The 20,549-nt window shown below is 40.9% G+C and overlaps 1 protein-coding gene across 1 annotated transcript in view; it reads left to right on the top strand.

Annotated features, from left to right (window-relative positions):
* Nucleotides 1–7,206: 7,206 nt before the first annotated feature.
* The window catches only part of LOC142490755 (homeobox protein Hox-A1-like), a 56,755-nt gene continuing 43,412 nt past the window's right edge, over nt 7,207–20,549 (top strand). The window contains exon 1 of the mRNA XM_075593174.1: nt 7,207–7,341. Coding sequence (XP_075449289.1) covers nt 7,207–7,341 — 135 coding nt within the window. The remainder of the gene's footprint in view (nt 7,342–20,549) is intronic.

Genomic DNA, 20,549 nt, shown 5'->3' with positions numbered 1-20,549 from the left:
CCAACTCGCTTAGTCTTAATTTCAATGTTTTGATATCTTTGCTTTCCTCGCCCTCAACTCTGGGAGTCTTATCTATCTTAGATCTGTCCAGACATAAGTGTAATGGTAGATTAAAGTCACGTCCTAATATTATGTCCCCTTTCTTGGTTTCAGATAATACATTGAAGAAGTTGTCGAAGAAGGCAGCGCTGTTTTCATTAGAAGCATAAAGATTAGCCAGACAGACATCCATATTGGACAACCTCCATGTGACAATAATGAAGCAGCCCTCTTTGTCCTACTTAACTGTACCTGCAATAAACTTTACATTTTTATTTACAAGGATGACGACTCCTTTTTTTTTTTTTTTAAAGTGCTTGAAGCTAGATAAACCTGATAATTTATCCCAGTATTTAGGGTCTGGCTTTAGTAAACTACACCTCTTGAAATAAAATGATGTCCGCGCTGTGTCTTTTATAGTCTAGTAAAGCCATTTTATGCTTGTACTGGAAGTTTAGTCCTTTAGTAATCAAAGAAGTGCCAATGCGCATCCAATATGACAAATTATTTAGTTCATTTCTGTATGGTTTTTTCAGTGTTTTTTCTTCTCAAAAGTATGGATCATTTAGTTCAATCCTTTGGCCAAAACATGTCAAACCTACAACTCCTGAGACCCCCAGCTTCTATTCACTGTGAAAATGAAAAAATAAACTTTGCAAAACAAATCAATGACTCGGATTGTTCATTTTAAGGTCATGGGAAAATAGTTACGATATAACAGTATAATATGAAATTGTGAAAATGTTGAGAATATATATTGTTAGAGCAATCTAACCAAAAAATCCTAGTTAGGGAAGGGGACTAAAAAATTGAATTAACGCAAACTCTTGGTTTGAATTAGGCAATCAGGTACCTCTCCGCTGAAAGCTAAAGGACATTTTGGGGAAGGTGTATGAAACCGGAAAGGGAACAGTACAGTGTGAAGTTCCTCAAGCTAATAAAGGAGGAACAGAAATAAGTCCTTGTCGGGGCCCGGGAAGCACCTTGTTGTTGCAGTGATATTTGAGCAGCTCATTATTCAACATAATTTGTCAATATTTTAAACAGAACATCTAAAACTTCTGATGCATGTATATTGTAGCGTGATACCTTAAGAACGTGACCACAGAAAAATATAACCCAAAACAGCAAACATTACACATTGGAGGGTAACAGGAATCAGGACATAAAACCATCAGCAATGGCTTCTGGAGATTTAAATCTAATAGTTGTTGAAATGCACCTCAGGGTAGAGCCCAGCAATCTCCCCTGCCTCCATTTGGTATCTCTGGGATCATACCGGTCACCAGCTCCCCTCCCTCTTCTATAGCTTATAACTGGGAATTCCTTATATATGTGGATATACGAGTTTAGAGTCCAGGTGGGGACTCGAGATCCCAGAGGAACTTGCCAAGCCCCCCTCTTGTAAAAAGCATTGATCTACTAGCAAAGATCTTTAACGGGCTAAGTTCTTACGTTTCGTACACTTATCAAGCGAACATAATGCCCCAGGCTAGTTAAAGGCTAGACCATTATATATTATGGGGCTAGGTCCACAAAGACCTGAATTCTGTTATACTGTCTATGTGTGATGAAGAGATTGATCCTGCTAGTGTGCCTAACAGTATTGCGGGGAGGGACAATGTGATGGAGAAATCACACTATCGTAGACAAGGTCTAAGAGTTCATACCTAAAGAAGGACCCACCAGGGAGGAATTTCATAATGCTGCGAGGCACCCACTTCCTCTACGGGACATGCACCCCTACCTCCAGAGGCATTCATCACTGTGGGGACAGCCAGTAGAGAAAGCCATCCAATCTTGACATGGGGATAATTACTATAGATGATTAAGGATCTTCTCAGGTTTAAGACCGACCCCCTCAAGTGAGGACGATTTTGAAAGCTGGATAAAACAGGCCACGAAAAAGGTGCAGGAATAAGGGGGGATCAGACCAAAATAAGAAGGTCTGGACAGTGGAAAGCCTACAGAGGGCCCGTGTTAGTAATAGTGAGAGCCGTTAGAGAGGTAAACGAGGTCATTACCCCTAGCAAGTACCTACATGCCTTAGAAAACACGTTTGGTACCACCGAGAGTGGAGAAGAATTGTATTTCTGGTTCAGGGGAATGCATCAGAAAGAGGGAGAAAAACTATCCGAGTTCTTGCATAGACTAGAGATGGCCCTACGTAGTGTGGCGAGGAATAATGGTGTTGTCCCTACTGGGTTAATTGCACCCGAGTGGAACAATTAATCTGGGGAGTACCTTCGGGAGATTTGATGACCCATTACCTGCGGCTCCGGCTCCCTGCGCCTCCATTTGGTATCTCTGGGATCATACCGGTCACCAGCTCCCCTCCCTCTTCTATAGCTTCTTTCTGATGCATTCCCCTGAACCCTCTTGTAAAAAGCATTGATCTACTAGCAAAGATCTTTAACGGGCTAAGTTCTTACGTTTCGTACACTTATCAAGCGAACATAATGCCCCAGGCTAGTTAAAGGCTAGACCATTATATATTATGGGGCTAGGTCCACAAAGACCTGAATTCTGTTACCTTCAGCTATCAGCTTATGCCGAGTTCTGACCTCTGTCATTACTGCTTCCTTGATCTTATAGTGTAGACGCACTATTATATCTCTGGGTTTCTCTGATGCCTTCGATTTATAACATGAGGCTCCATGTTTCCTATCCATCAGCAATGTATCTGCTGGGGTGTCAGGGAATAGGAATTTAAGTATCTGCTATACCTCGTATGCATAAATTATTCCGATGACAACAATTCTCCAAGTCTTCCTGACTCTCTAGCATTTCCTCCATCTTGGAGCGTACAATAGCAATTTCTTGATTGGTTCATTGTTTTACTAATTAATGTTACATTGTCCTGAATAAGGGCGTTATATAAATGTTATTATAAATAAATAAAAAAACATTTTGGTTGAATTGACACTCTCCCCCACTGTGGTCATTTCAGCTGTGACGTCTCTTGGGGCTCTTATGTGACTTCTCTTAGGGCCTGGGACTTGCTCTTTATATTTGAAAACAAGTCTTCAATGTGTTTTTTTAGTAATTGGTTGGCTCAGCTCATGGCGGTCTAATTCGGAGCCAGCATGTGGTCCCACGCCATGTTCTTTAAACCTCTGACCCGACTCCATCCTCTTGAAGAAGCCTGCAGCTTTCTGCGAGTGGCGTTGTTTTTTTGTTTTCAGTGGCATATTTGTACTGTCGGGGAGTAGGTACAGTTGAGGTTGGTTATTTAGTTAACAACAGTGACTTATTCTATCATTATTGACCTAAAGTTCCTGGCTGCAGGCAGAGCTCTTCACAAAGGCTGCCATCTTCTTCTGCATCGATCCGGAAGTCCGTTCCACTCTTCAAAAATAACAATAATTAGAGGGTACAATCCATTTACAGTCAAATACATAAAGGTCCCAGGAAAGAAATAACAGCTGCTTAACAGTGTGTGCTGACAGTTTCAAAGATATCTTTTGTGAAGACAAAGAAAGGGAGAAAATAATAAAACAAGGGGGAAAACCCCATAAAACAAAGGGATTAATCATATGCAAAAATGATATAACATCATGATATCCCAGAGGGACTGAAACGTGGTTTGGAAGACGTGGCAGTCATCACAGTACTTCATAACTAAATGACAACCAGATTTATACTTCCTCATGCAAATGCAGCCAGGGAGACCAGGTCATCTCCATTGAGCCCCTAATTTAGTGAGTTAGTTTCTCCATCAGCATTGGGTCCCATATACGTTCCCCTTTCTTTGTAAAGAAAACGGGATTTCTTTTAGAAAGACTCTGACCTTTATATTTTTACAGAATATTCTTTTTTTTTTCTAAAATACAGATTGATTTTTTTAATGTTTATTAAATAAGTGTAGGTCTTTCCCCCCCCACCCCCCCCCCCCATTTAAATCCAGTAAAAAAAACACTGCTTTTATGATGCCACTTCTTCCAAAGCAATTACCAGTCAATGCATTTATATGTCTGATAGCACATCAATTGTAGGCCGTAAGTCTCTGCTATTTAAAGGGGAAATGCTGTGTTGCAGGTAATCTTTTTCAAACAGTTTATCAGTGTAATTGGCCTCATTAGAAAGGTTTAATCTCCCTCAATTTAACATATTTTATTTATTCATATCCTTTGGAAAATGAATACGCTTTCCTTTTTTTTTCCGGGTCCGCTGAATTCATGCATGGCAGATAATTATGTTTACCTGTTTGACTAATGAATCTTGATCGCACAATAAGTTCTTTACAAACAAAGAACACAATGAAAAGAACAATTTACCTGTACATTTGAAGATTGACAAAAAGTTTTCTCACCAAATCACATTAGATAGGAATGAAAAAAAAAAACAATTCAAACCATTTGCTAATCAAAGGAATGTTAAAAATAAATGTTTAAATGTATGTGGCTGCCTTAGAAGAATTGAGTAACCTAAAAGTAACTGTTTATTTTCCTGGTATCATGTGAAAAATGTATATGCTTTGCATTTCTTCAGGAATGCTGGATGGGTACCAGCTATTTACATCTGGTTTGTTAACGATGGCTTCATAATAAGATTGTAAGCGATGAACAGAGCTTGGAGAACTGACAAACAGTCTTATCAACAAAATACAGGGAAAAAAAGACAACAAGAAAACTCCATAGCAACAAAAAACAACAACTCTGAATGACATTTTTAATGTATTATAATGTAACAAGCCTTTTTGTTTCTATAGCAACCGTTTACAAAGCCACAGATACTGAGTCAATAATCCTCTGCAGTCATTTAGTGAACCCCCCCAAGACGAATTTCGCTGATCGATCACAGGAGAACGGATCGATCGGCAATTGAGATAATTACTTATCATTGTGTGGATTGTATTGATGCCCATATTAAAGGGGGAGGGGTGCATCTTGGACTGATGCTTTAAAGGCGCAATCCATGCAATATACTACAAGTGTTTTTTTTATTAAACTCAATGCCCTTTTATTTAGTTTTAATATACTGAGCATCCTTTGATTTCTATAGCAGGTTTTAAAGGAGCAATCCAAAACGGCAATAGTTTTTGCAAATTTTTCTAATTTTTTATATAGCATTGAAGCAAGGGGTCTCCGGAGCTAAACCCCATTAATTTCAGCTCCGGGGGGACACTACTTCCGGAGATACTTACCTCTGAAGTAGGTGCTGGTAGCCGCTCCGGCTAAGCAAGCAGGGCTTTCAAGTTTAAAGTAGTTCTGTACCGAGTCCTCTAAATTGAACAAAAACGGGTACCGGGTATCCGGGGAAAAATAGAAATTTTGCCGGGCCGGATGGCTGGTACCCAGCCAGGTGGCGGGTACCCGGCCGGGTAGCATTGAATTACCTGCAGCCAGCGGCAGAGGGTGAGGAGGACCACGGCGACATCGTGGGAGCAGCAGCAGACATCCTTGTGGTGGTGGTGGCAGCAGAGGACGTCCTTGTTGAGCCGGTGGGAGCAGCGGAACACATCACAGCTGATGCCGGTGGGAGCCGGGGAACATGTAACAATGCAGGAATGCTACCATTGGACAGCCAGCTCCTCCCCGGCTGTCCAATAGTAACGCTCCTGCTACAGTCACATGTTACCCAGCCCCCACCGGCATCAGCTGTGATGTGTTCCTCTGTTCCCACCGGCTCAACAAAGACGTCTTCTTCTGTCACCGCCACCACCAGGATGTCTGCCGCTGCTCCCACGATGTCGCCGTGGTCCTCCTCACCCTCCGCCGCCGGCTGCAGGTAAGTGTTCTGCTGCTCTGCTCCTGCCCTTCTCCAAAAGGAGGACCGAGGGTGCAGAGCAGAACGAAAATTAACCGTCACCGGTTCCAGCGCCCTGGTGCTGGGTCCGGGTAATTTCCGGGTATCAGAAAAAGTGCCGGGTAAGCCGGGCACCGGGTAATTACTGGGTCCTCTGTACATCACTAGTTTAAAGCTTCTTAGTCACATGGGCCAATAGGAAGCTGCACCGATGACGTAAAGCTTCCTATTGGTCCGCAGGGTCAGAGATCTTCAAACAGTGGACATATTATGGACCCTGGCAGCCGAAGAGAGCTGCTACTGGCACCTAATTCAGACGTATGTATCTCTGGATGCAGGGGGCCCCCGGAACTGAAATTAATGGGGTTCAGCTCCCCAGACCCCCTGCATCAATCCTATATAAAAGAAAATTGCAGTCTTGGATTGCCTCTTTAACATACTTCCTCGGCACTTCAAGATATTTGCAACACTTTCCTGTTTGTGATAATTTGTTGCCAATATACCCAGCAGTTTGAGCTGCAAACTGTAACAATAGATAACGTTACTTTACTAATATAAGAATACATTGTAGCTACTGAGCTACACTGACTGAAGGATTGATTGAAACTGAAAGGCAGCCATTTAGTGAACCCTGGGAAGCAGGATCTTTGCTGATCAATTACGGGAGAACTAATCGATAGGCAGCTTCGGTAATTAGTTTTCAATAAAGGTAGTCAAAGGCATCATAAACATACATATTATTTTTTTTAAGTGCAGATTGGATTGCCTCTTTAAAGCTGCAGTTCAGTCAATATCCTGCATGTGTATTTTTTTTAATAAATCAGTTCTGTAGTAAGAAAAAATACTTTTAGCATTTTGAAAGACCAATTTTCTTGTATTCTATTTTAACAGCCATTTGCTAAGGCACTGCCCCTTCATGTCCTGTCACAAGCCCTGGCACACCCCTTTGTCAGCCCTGCCCTCCCTCTAGCACATGTCAGTGCAGGAATGCTCATGAATATTCATGAGCTTGCACTGACTGACAAAAGCAGAAGAAAAACAGATCCCTTCACTAATGATGTCACCAAATTTTGCCAATCAATACATGGAGGAGAACGAATTGACCTGCAGCTCTACAGTTCTTTAGGTAATTAGAGATTGCACACATGAAACTATTGAAGTAAAAAAATAAATAAATAAAATAAAAAAATAAAAAGACTGAACTGCAGCTTTAAAGATGTCAGATTATATTTAACTGCAACACAATGATGTAGCAATATAGAATCCTGCATAACATTTCATGTTGCAGTGATCACGGTTCTTTCTGTATGATGGCCAGTTTCATTCAACAATAAAAATATAATTTCACATTAAGGTTTCTGTTTAATAGAAAAATACAGTACCTGCGTAATGATTTAAATAGAGACCTGTTTAGTAGAGATGGGCAAAACCAGTCGTGCTAAATCAGAAACTACTAATCCTTACATTCCAAATACAAAACCCAAACATTATTTAGAACCAAAACCAGAACACCCTGTCAAGTGTCCACCTCTAGTGTGGAGAAGAAGACTTCAGGTATTTCTCCTCATATCTTTTTTTAATTATTTGAGGGTTTTCAGTTATATTATCTTAGTTGCCTAATTGTTTTGATTTTATACTTATTTTATACTTGATTTATTTCCATACTTTAGTAAATAAAAAATCCTAAACACAACATTCTTTTAAGAACCAAAACACGAATGAGAATGCCCGCCCGACTATTCCAGTGACACTGCCCTTTAACCAGGGGGCAGGAAGCAGACCTGGAACATGCAGATCAAATATGTAAAGAAATACATTTGATTGAAAGTGTAATCACCGTTTGCAATCAGCAAATAGACTCTGGAATGTGCTCACAGAGGAGGCTGTGAAAAGACATTCACCATGACAGCAAGTCCACCTTTGTAAGGTATACTGGTTGTGTTAGAGTTAGGGTACTCCCTATAGTAACACCTTACCTACCTGCAATCTAATAGCACCAAGAATAGGTGGTGTCTTCACATATTTAGCCATCAAAGCCATAGTAATGTGCCATATAAAGGATACAACACCAGATATGCAACCTTTAGCTCAGTGGTTCTTCACACAGCACGGATGAACATGGTACAAGCAGGGATGCAGCACCAAGGTTTAGGGGTCTGCCCCGCATTGCCATATACATGCACCATGAGATGTATGTAATAGGATGTTTTACATGTCCAGAAGCAACATGTTGGTGTCATTAAAGAAGTCACTGAATACATGTTTAAATAAAGTGTAATTGCCTGTGTGATGTTTTAAGATCATATTTGTCAGAGTCCAAAAATCCAATGAGTAATGTGTTGGGTTTTCTTCGGGGGGAAAAAGTGCATCTTGATTGAATAATCATGATTTTACTGCGTGAGTCTCCACCAAAGTCAATGAGCCATGGATTGACATCCATGTGTGAGGCATGTACATACTGTATAACATGTCATATTTAGGCCTGACAGTCAAACTTCTCACATCCCAATGACAAATGCTGTGCTATATTCTATGTGGTAGGGAGGGATAAGGTTAAATTGACCTTCCTTGAGGTACCAACAGTCTACAATCTGTCAGCACCCTGTCATCAGCCCTGCCCTGGTCACAGAGAGGGTGTATAGGTGCTGAAAGATGAGATGCCTTTCCAGGAGTGAAGAACGGGGACAGAGGCCCAGCGTGGGGAATGCAAAGGTATCAATATGTGTATATGTCTTTGTGTGCCTATGTGTGTGTGTGAATGTGTGGGCTTGTGTATACATGCATAAGAGTGTGTCTGTGTATTCAGGTGTAGTTGCGTAGGTGTGCGCAAACAGTATGTGTGTTATCCGTGTTTTATGTTGCTGTGTTGCACAGGTAAGTTGGTGTATTTGTTTCTATGGTATACCTGCATCTGTGTGTATTGCAGATACAGTATGTGTGCACAGGAAGGCGCATGTGTGAGGATGTATGTGTTGTGTGTTGTTTATGTATAGAAGTGCTTTTGTTAATATTATAATTGACTCAAAGGAAGCCAACAACCAATGGGATGGTGTGTGTATGGACATTTCAGTACTGCGGGGATAACCTGGATTCCTTTTCCCAAGACGAGAATTGCCTATAGGGCTAATATTTCCCATTCTTCTTTACAGAACCAAATAGCTGTTTTTTGTGTGTTTGTTGTTTAATTCTTGGGGCCTTGCTAGTAGGTATCAGTAGTTTAATGTAATAATTTAATCACTATATAATCACTATATAATCAGGCATGTACATAGACTACCATCTTAATAAATCTCTTGCTGGACATGTACGACGTGGGATCATTAATTGGAACAATCAGTGGATTGTAAAATGCCTCATCAATTAAGTCATGTTTTGATGGCATGTGCACTGATTTTTTACTGCACTGAGCTACTGTAACATCACAAGACTTACTTTTGCACTTTTATTTTTAGGGGGTGTTAGAAAATGTTATCTTAAGTGAACAATGGGCTAAAGCTAAAGCTGTCACATTTTAATCTGGTCTGTAACTGTTACATACGTCTATAACATATTATCTTTTACTGGCCATGCAATATCTTGCATATAATGTATAATCCTGTTCATTTAATGTAACCATGTATTGTTATCATAACTCTGTGCCCGGGATGCAGCACGTCCTGGTAAAACATTTTATAAATAAAAATAAATAACAAATGCATACATTTTTAAATTGAAAAAGAAGACTCCAAGGGGTCCTTAAAATTATTATTTCTAAATGATTTAGAGCAGGGGTAGCCAACTCCAGTCCTCAATGGCCACCTACAGGTCAGGTTTTCAGGATATCCCTGCTTCAGCACATGTGGCTCAATCAGTGGCTCAGCCACCTTTGCTGAGCAGAGATATCCTAAAAACCTGACCTGTTGGTGGCCCTTGAGGACTAGAGTTGGCCATCCCTGATTTAGAGAGAAACAGGACACCTTGTATTAGACAACTACCCCAATATCCCAACTATTATCAGAAGGCTTTTAGATCTCCCCCTAATGGCAGGCTTTAGCATGACATGAAATCTCACTACAATCTGCACCTTGCAGAATACATTTTATTTTACATACTGTAGTTGATGATGTTAAAAAAAGACATATGTCCATCGATTTCAACCTATGTTACATTTAGATGACAGATACTTATCCCAGAATATTACAGAATATTGATCCAGAAGAAGGAAACCAAAAAACAGCATACATAACATACATAACATACATAACATACATAACATACATAACATACATAACATACATAACATACATAACATACACAACATACCCGACAGTTCATTATCCGTTGAACAGATTATCCGACGTCAGATAATGCAATCCGCGGAACACATTATCTGACGTCGGAATGGATTATCCGATGCTTGCCGCCACGGATTAACATTGGATACTCAATCTGACGTTTTGCAGAACAGGTTCCATCAGATAACTGAGGACCGCCTGTGTGTGTGTGTATTTATATATATATATATATATATATATATATATACATACACAAATATAGCTGTATACTCATCTGCATGTCTTAGGCAGGTCTGCAACCCCGCCTTTCCCCATTATCACCCAGCATACAGCACTTCCACTGCAGCAAGGGATTCTGGGAAATGACATGCAAATGAGCACACAGTGTCACTTTTTGCCTCAATAACCATTTTTAACATGGTTCCCTATAGGCTTAAGCTTGCTGCATGGTCACAGCTTTGAGCACAGCCAGGGTTAAGGTGCATACCCAGAAAACCACCATATATATATATATAGATTACAGGCAGTCCTTGTTTTACAACGCTTCGTTTTACAACGAATGGCTTATCCAACGCTATGCAATGCATACCTATATTCATTTTTACAACGCCAAAACGACTTATCCAATGCTCTTACGCTTTGCAAAGTTGTTTATGTGTATATAATATATATTATACTATATAATATATATTATATTATATATTATGCTATATATATATATATATATAGTATATACACTATATAATCTATGTGTGTGCTGCATATCTTATTGTCTGCGTAAAATATTTGGTGTATTTTAGTGTTAGAAATGCCTTCAGGAACGGAACCTGTCATTTAAACAGTGTTCCTATGGGAAAACGTGTTTCGCTTTGCTTTACAACGCCATTTTGAGTAACGCATTGTGTCGGATAACTGAGGACCGCCTGTATAAGGTAGCACTAGCAGTACATACAGTGCCATTGATAGAACAGTCCCTACCCCAAGGAGTGTCTAATGTGTATGCCTGAGGCACAGGGCAATAAGGTGATTTGAGTAAGGACACAGGGAGCAGACACTGGGACTTGAACTGGATCCAACAGCTTCAAAAGGCAGTGACATTATCACTCAGCCACTCAGCCCACATGCAATGTTATGGCAACACAATTCTTACAGCATGTGCACCACTTCATGGGCTTTGGGACATCTCCCAATCTTGTGATCTTTAGCCGGAACGGTGACAGGGGGAGGGGATCAGCGATGGGTTACATGCGCCCCTGTGGCAGAAAAAGGTACGATCATTTTAGAAAATATGTTTACAGCACATAATCTCAGTAAGGGATATTATGGGTTATTGTGTCCCTCTGCTGTATGACATTGTGTATACAAGCGCTCTCCATGTAAAAGCACCTAGCAGAGTGGAAGTACGTAGCATGCCGTAAGAAAAGAGCACTGATACACAGATACACTGGGAGCTGTCTTCCCCTTACTCAGGAAGATTTAAGTCCCACTCAAATAAATGGAGCTTAAATCTCCCAAATAGAGAATTGCAAAACTTTTACTGAAGTTTGCGAATCAGACATTTTAGTTTTTTTCCAAAACATTTTGCGTAAATGTTACATTATGCAAAAATGTTTTTGCCAAACATTAAAAAGTCAGTTTTCAGGTGACGTGAATGACCCCAAATTCAGGTGGCACGACCCTTTATATGCTAACATTTTTGCGAAGTTTTGAAGAACAATTGGCACTTATTTCCAGCGCCGCTATTTGTGCGAATACTCACATTTTTGCACATGACTACAATCCGGGCATTGGGAAGACATACAGCTTCACCGCATATTGAATAGGAGCCAAGGGCAACTGAAATAGCCAACAAGGCTAAATGTACATTGTTTACAGAAAGGCAAATATAAAACAAATATTTACATATACTTTGGATTGTCACATTTCTATAAAGAAGTTGTTAGTCTCCAACATTAACCATTAAACATATCGCAGACATTATTTCATTGTACGGCATCTTTAACATATTTCGGGCCATGTTTAGTAAACTGTGCTAAGCCAGAAAGTACTTTGCACTTGCAGCCTATTCACTTGAATGGGTAGCAGGAAGGTCATTTATCAAAGTCTTCCGGCTGCAAAACTGGGGGAAATAGATGCAAACAAACTGCACAAGATACTGCACAAGATGTATCAAAGAAGAAAATCCCGCTGGTTTCAGTAGGAATATTTTGCCCTTAGTAAATTTGGTGCATTATTATGCTTCAGTGTTTGCAGCCGGGAGACTTTGATAAATAGAGCCCAGGGTGCCGTACAGCTAAGCACTGTTACTATATACAGAGTGGCGTCATACCCCGGTGTGTCACAACCACAGAACTGGTGTGACACGGAAAAGGACAGAGCACGACAACATTTAGACAGATACACAAAGTGCCTTATTACAAACATTTTAAAAAATGGAATCATTGCATTCACATTTAATGCAAAAATGTAGAACAGAAACTGTAATATGATTAGTTAGCAATCCACTCCTATAGAAAGAAAACAGGACAGGGGCGGCCAACTCCAGTCCTCAAGGGAAACCAACAGGTCAGGTTATCAGGACATCTCTGCTTCAGCACAGGTGGCTCAATCAGGGGCTCAGTTGGCAGCCCCTGAGGACTGGAGTTGGCCACTCCTGAATCAGGGTGTCAGATGTATTTCAAAAATCAGGTCACCAGGCAATTTTTTGGGGGGAATGACTGGTGTAATATATAACACGCACACACGCACACACGCACGCACGCACGCACCACACGCACCACACGCATGCACGCACGCACACGTGCTACGGTTGGCAAACCCTCCATTTACTAACAGAACAAGAAAGAACAACCAAGTCATCAATCTCCTCTGCGACAGTGAAGGGGTTAAGAGAGGCCATTGCAAGGCCAGAAAGTTCTTCTCACTGCAGTTAACCCCTCTTATGATAACAGCTGGATTTTGCCCAGGATAATTCCCCGTGCTTCAGTCCTTGCAGGTTTTATCAATGTTTATTGAATGTAAGTGGCAGCCCTTATCTGGCATCCAGTGTTGAATGAACATGAGTTTAAGAACCACTTCCCCTTCTGTGTTACAGACTTGAAATGCCTTCTCCCTGCTATTGGGGAGGACTGGCATTGGCTGCTGTACTTATTTAACAATTTCATGGGTGGTTTTATTTTATGGGTTTTGTTTTGTTTTTTAACAGAGGGATTGTTGTATCTTTAGAGGCATAGCAAATTCCTTCCAAATAATTATTTATATTCAACAACCACTTTTAGATAGGAGTTGAAAATTTTACTGTGCATATCGTGGGAGAAAAAAATATTTACCACTCACATATATATTTATATATAAAGCAATTGTCATTTGGAATTGTCCTATTTGCGGCACATGGGGTATTCATACTTTCTAATGAGAATATACGTGTCCCTGCATAGGCTACATATTCCATATCCATAGTATTTGCCATTAAGTGCAAAGCCTTTGCAATGATCAGCAGTCTTTTGATTTGAGATGTTTTATAGCAGCATCACAGAGGATCAACGGAATTAATATAATTACTGGTATACATTACTGATGCCCCCCCCCCCCAGCTTCTGCTTTCTACTAAACAGCACAAATTTGACCTAGAACATGAATAACAATAACACAGAAGGATTAGGGATGTAGGATTAAGTGATTAAGGATTAGTAGCAAGTGATTAGGGATTAGTGGTAACTCAGTGTTTAACTTTCTTTTTAAGGAAAATAGGATTCATGCTTTATACGTTTTTCTAATATATGGTCCCAACAGCAGTGTCGTAATGTTCAAGGGTTAACATTTCTTGACATTATTAAGGATCTTTAACCCCTGCTAACATGTCTAGTTCTATACAGACATAAATTAAATGCATTCGACAATGCAAAATAAGTAGTTATAAATCTGTTAAACCTTAGTTCTCTGATTATCTGAATGGCTACAACACTGAAATATATGATATGTATTTGATAAAGTGTAAAACCAACGAATAATAGTCAAAGGCTATTCACTTGAATGGCTGTTAACGATCAATAACGGCTACCTCCGTTTTGTCGATAATGGCTGTCACAGATTTGTGACATTACATACAGTAGTTACATTGTAGTTGAGGTTGAAAAAAGACATATGTCAATCACGTTCAATCTAAGTTACTAAGTAGCTTTCAATATTCCCGCCTCTTATGTCTGCATAAAATGTAATACATATTTGATACTTTGATATCACCACACATCGCTCCCAACAATTTAAGCCACAACAATGCACACAAACTTTACTCGCTAACTCCAAACGTGCTGACGCACTGCAGAACGTTGCTGGAGGAAATCACGCTGTAAGCCCAATTTCCTCCAGTGTAAATTCTTACTCTCCTCCTATCATACTGCCCTTATAACACTGCCCTTTCCCGTGCCAAGCAAACCTACTTTACTTCGCTCATACTCACACTGCACCTGCACCCCTTTCTGCCCACACGGCCCCAGACCTTCACATCTACTTCCCAGATAAGATTGAGTCTATCAGACATGACATCTCTTTATATTCCAGGGGGAGCATGGGATGTAATCAGCAAGAGAAAAACAGAAAACAACACCTAAGTGCAGTGGTTTTCATAAAAATGGTAATAAGTCATTTGGGAGAAGGAGTGGCTCAGTGAGTAAAGACACTGATTGGTACTGAGTATGAAGCAGGGAACCTGGTTCAATTCCTGGTGTTGGCTCCTGGTGACCTTGGGCAAGTCACCTTATCTCCCTGTGCCTCAGGCACCAAAAACATAGATTGTAAGCTCCACAGGGCAGAGACTGTGTCTGCAAAATGTCTCTGTAACACGCTACTTAAAACTAGCAGCGCTATACAAGAACATGGAATTATTATTATTATTATTTTGGCTCAAATCTTGTGCCTACTTACAGTGTACACAATGGAATATACGCAAATCCAAAACTATGGCAAATGTGGGTTTTATACATTCAGAAGAGATGCACCTCAGGATGGAAGAAACAGCAAAACTTAGCACAAATCAGTAGAAAATGTATTTTTATGTTTGTAAAAATATAAGAGCCGCACTCAGTACGTATTCACTCTGTACAGTCAATAAAAGCAGTTCACAATACAGTATTAAGGACGTCGTGAGTGACCAATCAGCTCACCGCCTCCGGTTCGTCTGCGACGCCGATGTTGGGACCGTCTCCCCAGCTGTGGGAGTCTCTGCCGGTATCTCCGCGAGCTCCGTCACTTCCGGTTCGTTCGGACGCCAATTCCGGTTGTCGGCTTGTTGGCTAAGACGCGTCTGTGAGTGCTCTGTGACCGCAAACACTCCCACTCAACGCATTTCGCCAAGGGATTGGCTTCATCAGGAGTATGACACCAACCCCCCCCCCCTCTGCCCCCCACACAGTCCTATCTTATATAGGGGTATCAATGGGATATAATACTAAGTGTAATCTGATGAGAAAATACAAACTTCTGTATCCTGATTACTTTAAACACTGCTTCAGATCCCATATATACACCCACAACATTTGCCACAGTTTTAGATTTGCATATATACACTGTAAGTAGGCACAATATATGACCCAAGAAAACAACTTATTACCATTTTGATGAAAACCCCTGCACTTAGATTTTGTTTTATGTTTTTCTCTTGCTGATTACATCCCATGCTCCCCCTGGAATTTGAAGAACATTGCAGCCTTTCTGTGATTGGAGCAGGGGAGCCTGGTTCAATCCCTGGTGTCGGCTCCTTGTGACCTTGCGCAAGTCACAATATCTTCCTGTGCCTCAGGCACCAAAACCATAGATTGTAAGCTCCACTGGGCAGGGTCTTGTGCCTGGAAAAAATGTCTCTGTAAAGCGCTACGTTAAACTAGCAGCGCTATACAAGAACATGCTATTATTATTATTATTATATATACAGTATATAGATATAATCACCTTATGCAGTATTAATGTAATATTTTATTCACTATATTAATGTAGAGAGTGCTAATTGCACAAGCACATTATTTCACTTAAGTAAGCTTTAGGAGCGCCTTGTTTTCAATTTCTTGTATGACATCTCTTCATGTCAGGCTCCACAGGCAACACCTACCTCCCTTCGCACACCTACATTCACCCTCAGCTCATTTCCCCCTGTAACTGAAGGTGAGGTCTCTATGCACCTCTCATCTCACCCTACAACTTGCCCTCTTGACCCTATTCTCTCGCATCTCCTCCGCTCCCTTCCTGGCACCCTAAGCTGTACCCTAACTCACCTTTTTAACCTCTCCCACACATCTGGCACACCCCCAGCATCAGATTTATCAGGGAGAAGAAATGCTTCTGTCTTTTTTTTTTTTGTCTAATTGGTGGCTATACAAATACAGCTGAATCAGGATTATCAATAATATCATAAACGAAAAACTTAATTTTTCTCTTTGATAAATCTAGCACCGTTTTTTGCACCAGTTTTGCAGCCACGAGACTTAACTAAGAGCTGAGCATCTGGAGTCCTTCCATTTGTGACTTTTGATGAATATCTCCCTTCATTTTTTATATGCTTTTAGGATGTATTATGTGATTACATCTGAAAGCCCCACTCTTAGAATTAGATTATCTGATGGTAATCAAACTTGTATAGCTAACAAGCTCATGAATGCAAGGCCTAAAGTCTATATTGCCAGCTGGAAGATAGTAAAGCTCTTTTTCTATATTGTTTGTATACAACAACTTTCAGAGGTGTAACAAGTGACGGGCGACTACGCCCAAAATCAATTTCCCGAATTTTTTCACATTTCCCCCCCAAAATCCATTTTGCGGCGTGAAATCCGCAAACGGATTTGACCGGTTTTAATTTGAGATGATTCATCATAAACCTCCATTGGATTGGATTCTCCAAATCCGTCCACGGGTTGCAGAATCCACGGAGTGTATTGGTAGTAATAATCAGTGGTCGACAAATCACCAAAAAAATCTACTCGCCACCTACTATCACACGTGTGCTGCTTGGGCCAATAGGAGCTCGCCATGAAGTTAAATCCACTCGCCCGGGGCGTGCAAATGTATAGGTTTGTCAAACACTGGTAATAATAATTAAAAAATCCGCAAAACGCAAATCGCCCTTTTTGAGATTGATCCGCTGAAATCCGTGGACCAAAGGAACACGGCCGATCCGCTGCAGATCCAAATCCACCAAAACAATTCGCCGATCTCTAGGTGTAACCTCGTCTACACAGTATTTTCTTACATATTTTGGTAAAGAAGGCCAAACGTGGTATTCTGTGAAGTAGCCAGTTATGGCTGGTGGCTACTTCCAGGAGCCTACATAAACATATACAGGCTCTTCTCAATGGGCAGAATTGGTAGTTATTGAATTGGTACAGTATGGATGTGGAGATATTTAGCCTTAGAGAGAAGCACTGGGATTCGGTCACCTTCCAGGCCAGGTGACCTTCCGAGGTCACAGTCCAAATCACTTGACCCATTTAGTGAGTTGGACAGAGCAGCAGAGAGAAGGATTGTAAAGTAAAAGAAGCACATTTCCACCAAGAATTCAGTTTCACCAAAACGTTTTAGGCCAGACCCCAAAACATATGGAGACCTACCTGAGAACACACTTGATATATATATGCCAATTTAAATCATTGGAATTTACTTCTATATTAAAATTAGTTTATGTCCCAGGTGTCTTAGGTGTGTTTATAGAGGGTTTTGTAGGTAAGTAAGTCAATGGGGACTCTCTCTAGACCTGAAAAGGTAAAAAAAAAAAAATCATGGCTTAAAAAGGACAAATTTCACGGGTTCGCATCCTTGGATGAAAGTTTTGTACATCTCTAGTCTACTCCCATCAAATCCCTCATAGCAAAACGTCCCTCCCCCCCCCACCCCCTTGAGCACAAATTATGGGCTCAGGCAGTAACCTGGCCTTTTTTTACGCAGCCAGAGGACTATTCCCTATTCCCCCCAGATGCTCTTTCTAAATCTCACTTTCATTGTTCCTGAATTTCTTATAGTGTAGGTCATGCCACCTAATCATGACTGCTTCCTATCAGAGAGGGGGTATGGGAGATAACCCCTAAGTAGCAAGAGATATAAAAATGTTATTAATTTAGATTCCCACTGAGTGTACATCATACAACAAGCAGGAACAGAAAAAGTGACAGCACTCTACTGGATCCTTCAATAAACCAGAAATATGCTTAGATTCTTCAATAAACCAGTACTCTTATTCACATAAATCCAGTGGAGTGCGGTCTCATTTTCTGTTTCTGCATGTCATCCTCATTCAATGTGGCACCCGTGACAGTACTTTAAGAAACTGTAAGTGCTCCTATGCCCTATATGTTGCATCATACAATAAGGACTTCCTCTCTTTTTTTGACACAGGAAGCTAAATTGAACAAGACAGTGAGGCTTCTGGGAGGCCGAAGTTTGAGATATGAACAACATGCTTGGGATGAAATCATACTGTAGTAACTGTCCAAAATATGAGTCCGATGGAAAGTCTTTTGTATAAAGGTAATATTTACACATTTCTTTTTGTAAATATAAGGCAGTATTTATAAGAAGAAATAAACATGACACAAACATGTGAACTTTTTATTCCTTGAAATTCTCAATATTATAGACCCGTGATAAACCCTTCATTCCCCAGCAGGGTGACAAAGGGACGGAAGGGAAAATAGGCCTTGGAGTTTGTTTATTGCTTATCAGGTTGACTATTTGACAGAAGGCTACTATAACCTGTCAAAGCTTAAAAGGAAGCTATAACCCATCGTGTTTTTCCCTTCCCACAAGAGGCAGATGTACAGTTCCAAACATATCACCAGATTAGTCAACCCTTAGACAGAAAAACAAAAAAACAGGATGTATCTATGAAGGCCTTTGAAGTCTGTCCCACCCTCACACAAATAGTAACAAGTAGACTGAAGTTTCACACTGATGTACCTTCCTTTGCAGGATGAAATGGTAAAACAGATCCAAAAAGTTCCCATGGGCTTTATTCTTGAAGCAACCAGTGGACCAAGGAGACTTCCTCTTGCTTTGCAGGGGGAGACAAGGGGCCAAGTTGTCTATCAATTCAGTCTTTCCACCACATGCTGAAAAATGGACCCATGGACCCATGACTTGTGCAACCTGTACTTTCCTCCACAGAATGACGTACAGTACAGTACTGACCATAGACAAAAGATACTTCTACAGCAGGGTGATGTAGATAGAAGGAACCTATCGCATATCAAGTTTGTCCCTGTCTAATGTAGTGATACAAAATTGTGATACAAAATTGGCACTTATGGCCCATCTAAACAATCTGACCGTCTTCATCTTTAACACACATGGCCCTTCACTAAAGAAATTAAATAGCTTAATTTTATTTCATACAATAAAATCTCAACCTGCAGTAGGACGTTGAAAAATCAGAGATAAACTGGTCACAAATGTATCCCTCTGTAAGCAGAGAAGGGGCCCAACCAAGTACTCCTCCCTTCCCCATCATCACCACCCCCTCTTTATCACTTAGATGGACAGATTATAATTGGTGCATGGAAAGTGATCCATCTCCCGGCGCTGGCTCGCTGAGCCAAGTGTAACTATTAGTGTCACATTATGACACTGGGACATCAGGATCTATGGCACTTTAAAAGCTCTCCAGTTATGAACAATTGGTGAGAGGGAAAACAATGACAAATTGATTAACCCTTCATCCCTGAGAGCCACTTCGGAGGCAGAGTTTGCACATGATCTGTGAAGACAACCTCAGGGCTTCTGTGAGCTGTGCAAGTCTAGTGTGTGACTCTAAAGGGTATGAAGCATTGCATGAGTGTGGTTACCAGCACAAAGGCTGAAGAGGTTATTATTTAGTAACTGGACTTTCAGTGACCAGTGCATTATTATTATTAATTATTCATATGTGGCAGTGACAATGTGCATAACTGCAATAAATTCCTGCTGTAAATTGAGTATGATGTACCGTATTGACACAGGGTTTTGGCCATGGTCACAAGAGTTTAAAACTGTGTCTAATACCACTTCAGAGGCCAGTGCCTTAACCACAAAATTTATTCTTTATGATAATGCGATTCAACAAGCAAAAAAAACAAAAAACTATTGGTTGGTAAATGTTGGTAGATATGTTTATAGAAAGAGAGATAGGAAGACAACATTAATATGTTATCTGATGCTAACCCTACTCCTAAGGCGGCGTCCATGCTGGCGAAGACCACGCGGAGGCTTGCACCCGTGGCGTGTTCACATTGCCTTAAGGCATTGATCGTGCTCATAGACCGCGCGCCCGACAGCAGGAGGGGGCTCGCGGTGCACGAGGAATCAGTTCAATCTGATTCCTCAGCGCGACAGGCAGGTCACGTGAGCAGTTCGTCCAATGAGGGCGAACCAGCTCCGTGACGTCACAGACATGCCCATAGACATGCCCTAGACACGCCCCCCAAAGCGCATCTACCTTGGTCTCAAAAGGCTCCCACTAACGCGGGTGACGTC

Source organism: Ascaphus truei, chromosome 3 (genome assembly GCF_040206685.1).
Source record: "Ascaphus truei isolate aAscTru1 chromosome 3, aAscTru1.hap1, whole genome shotgun sequence".
Lineage (NCBI taxonomy): Eukaryota > Metazoa > Chordata > Amphibia > Anura > Ascaphidae > Ascaphus > Ascaphus truei.
This window is presented reverse-complemented; position numbering and strand designations above follow the sequence as displayed.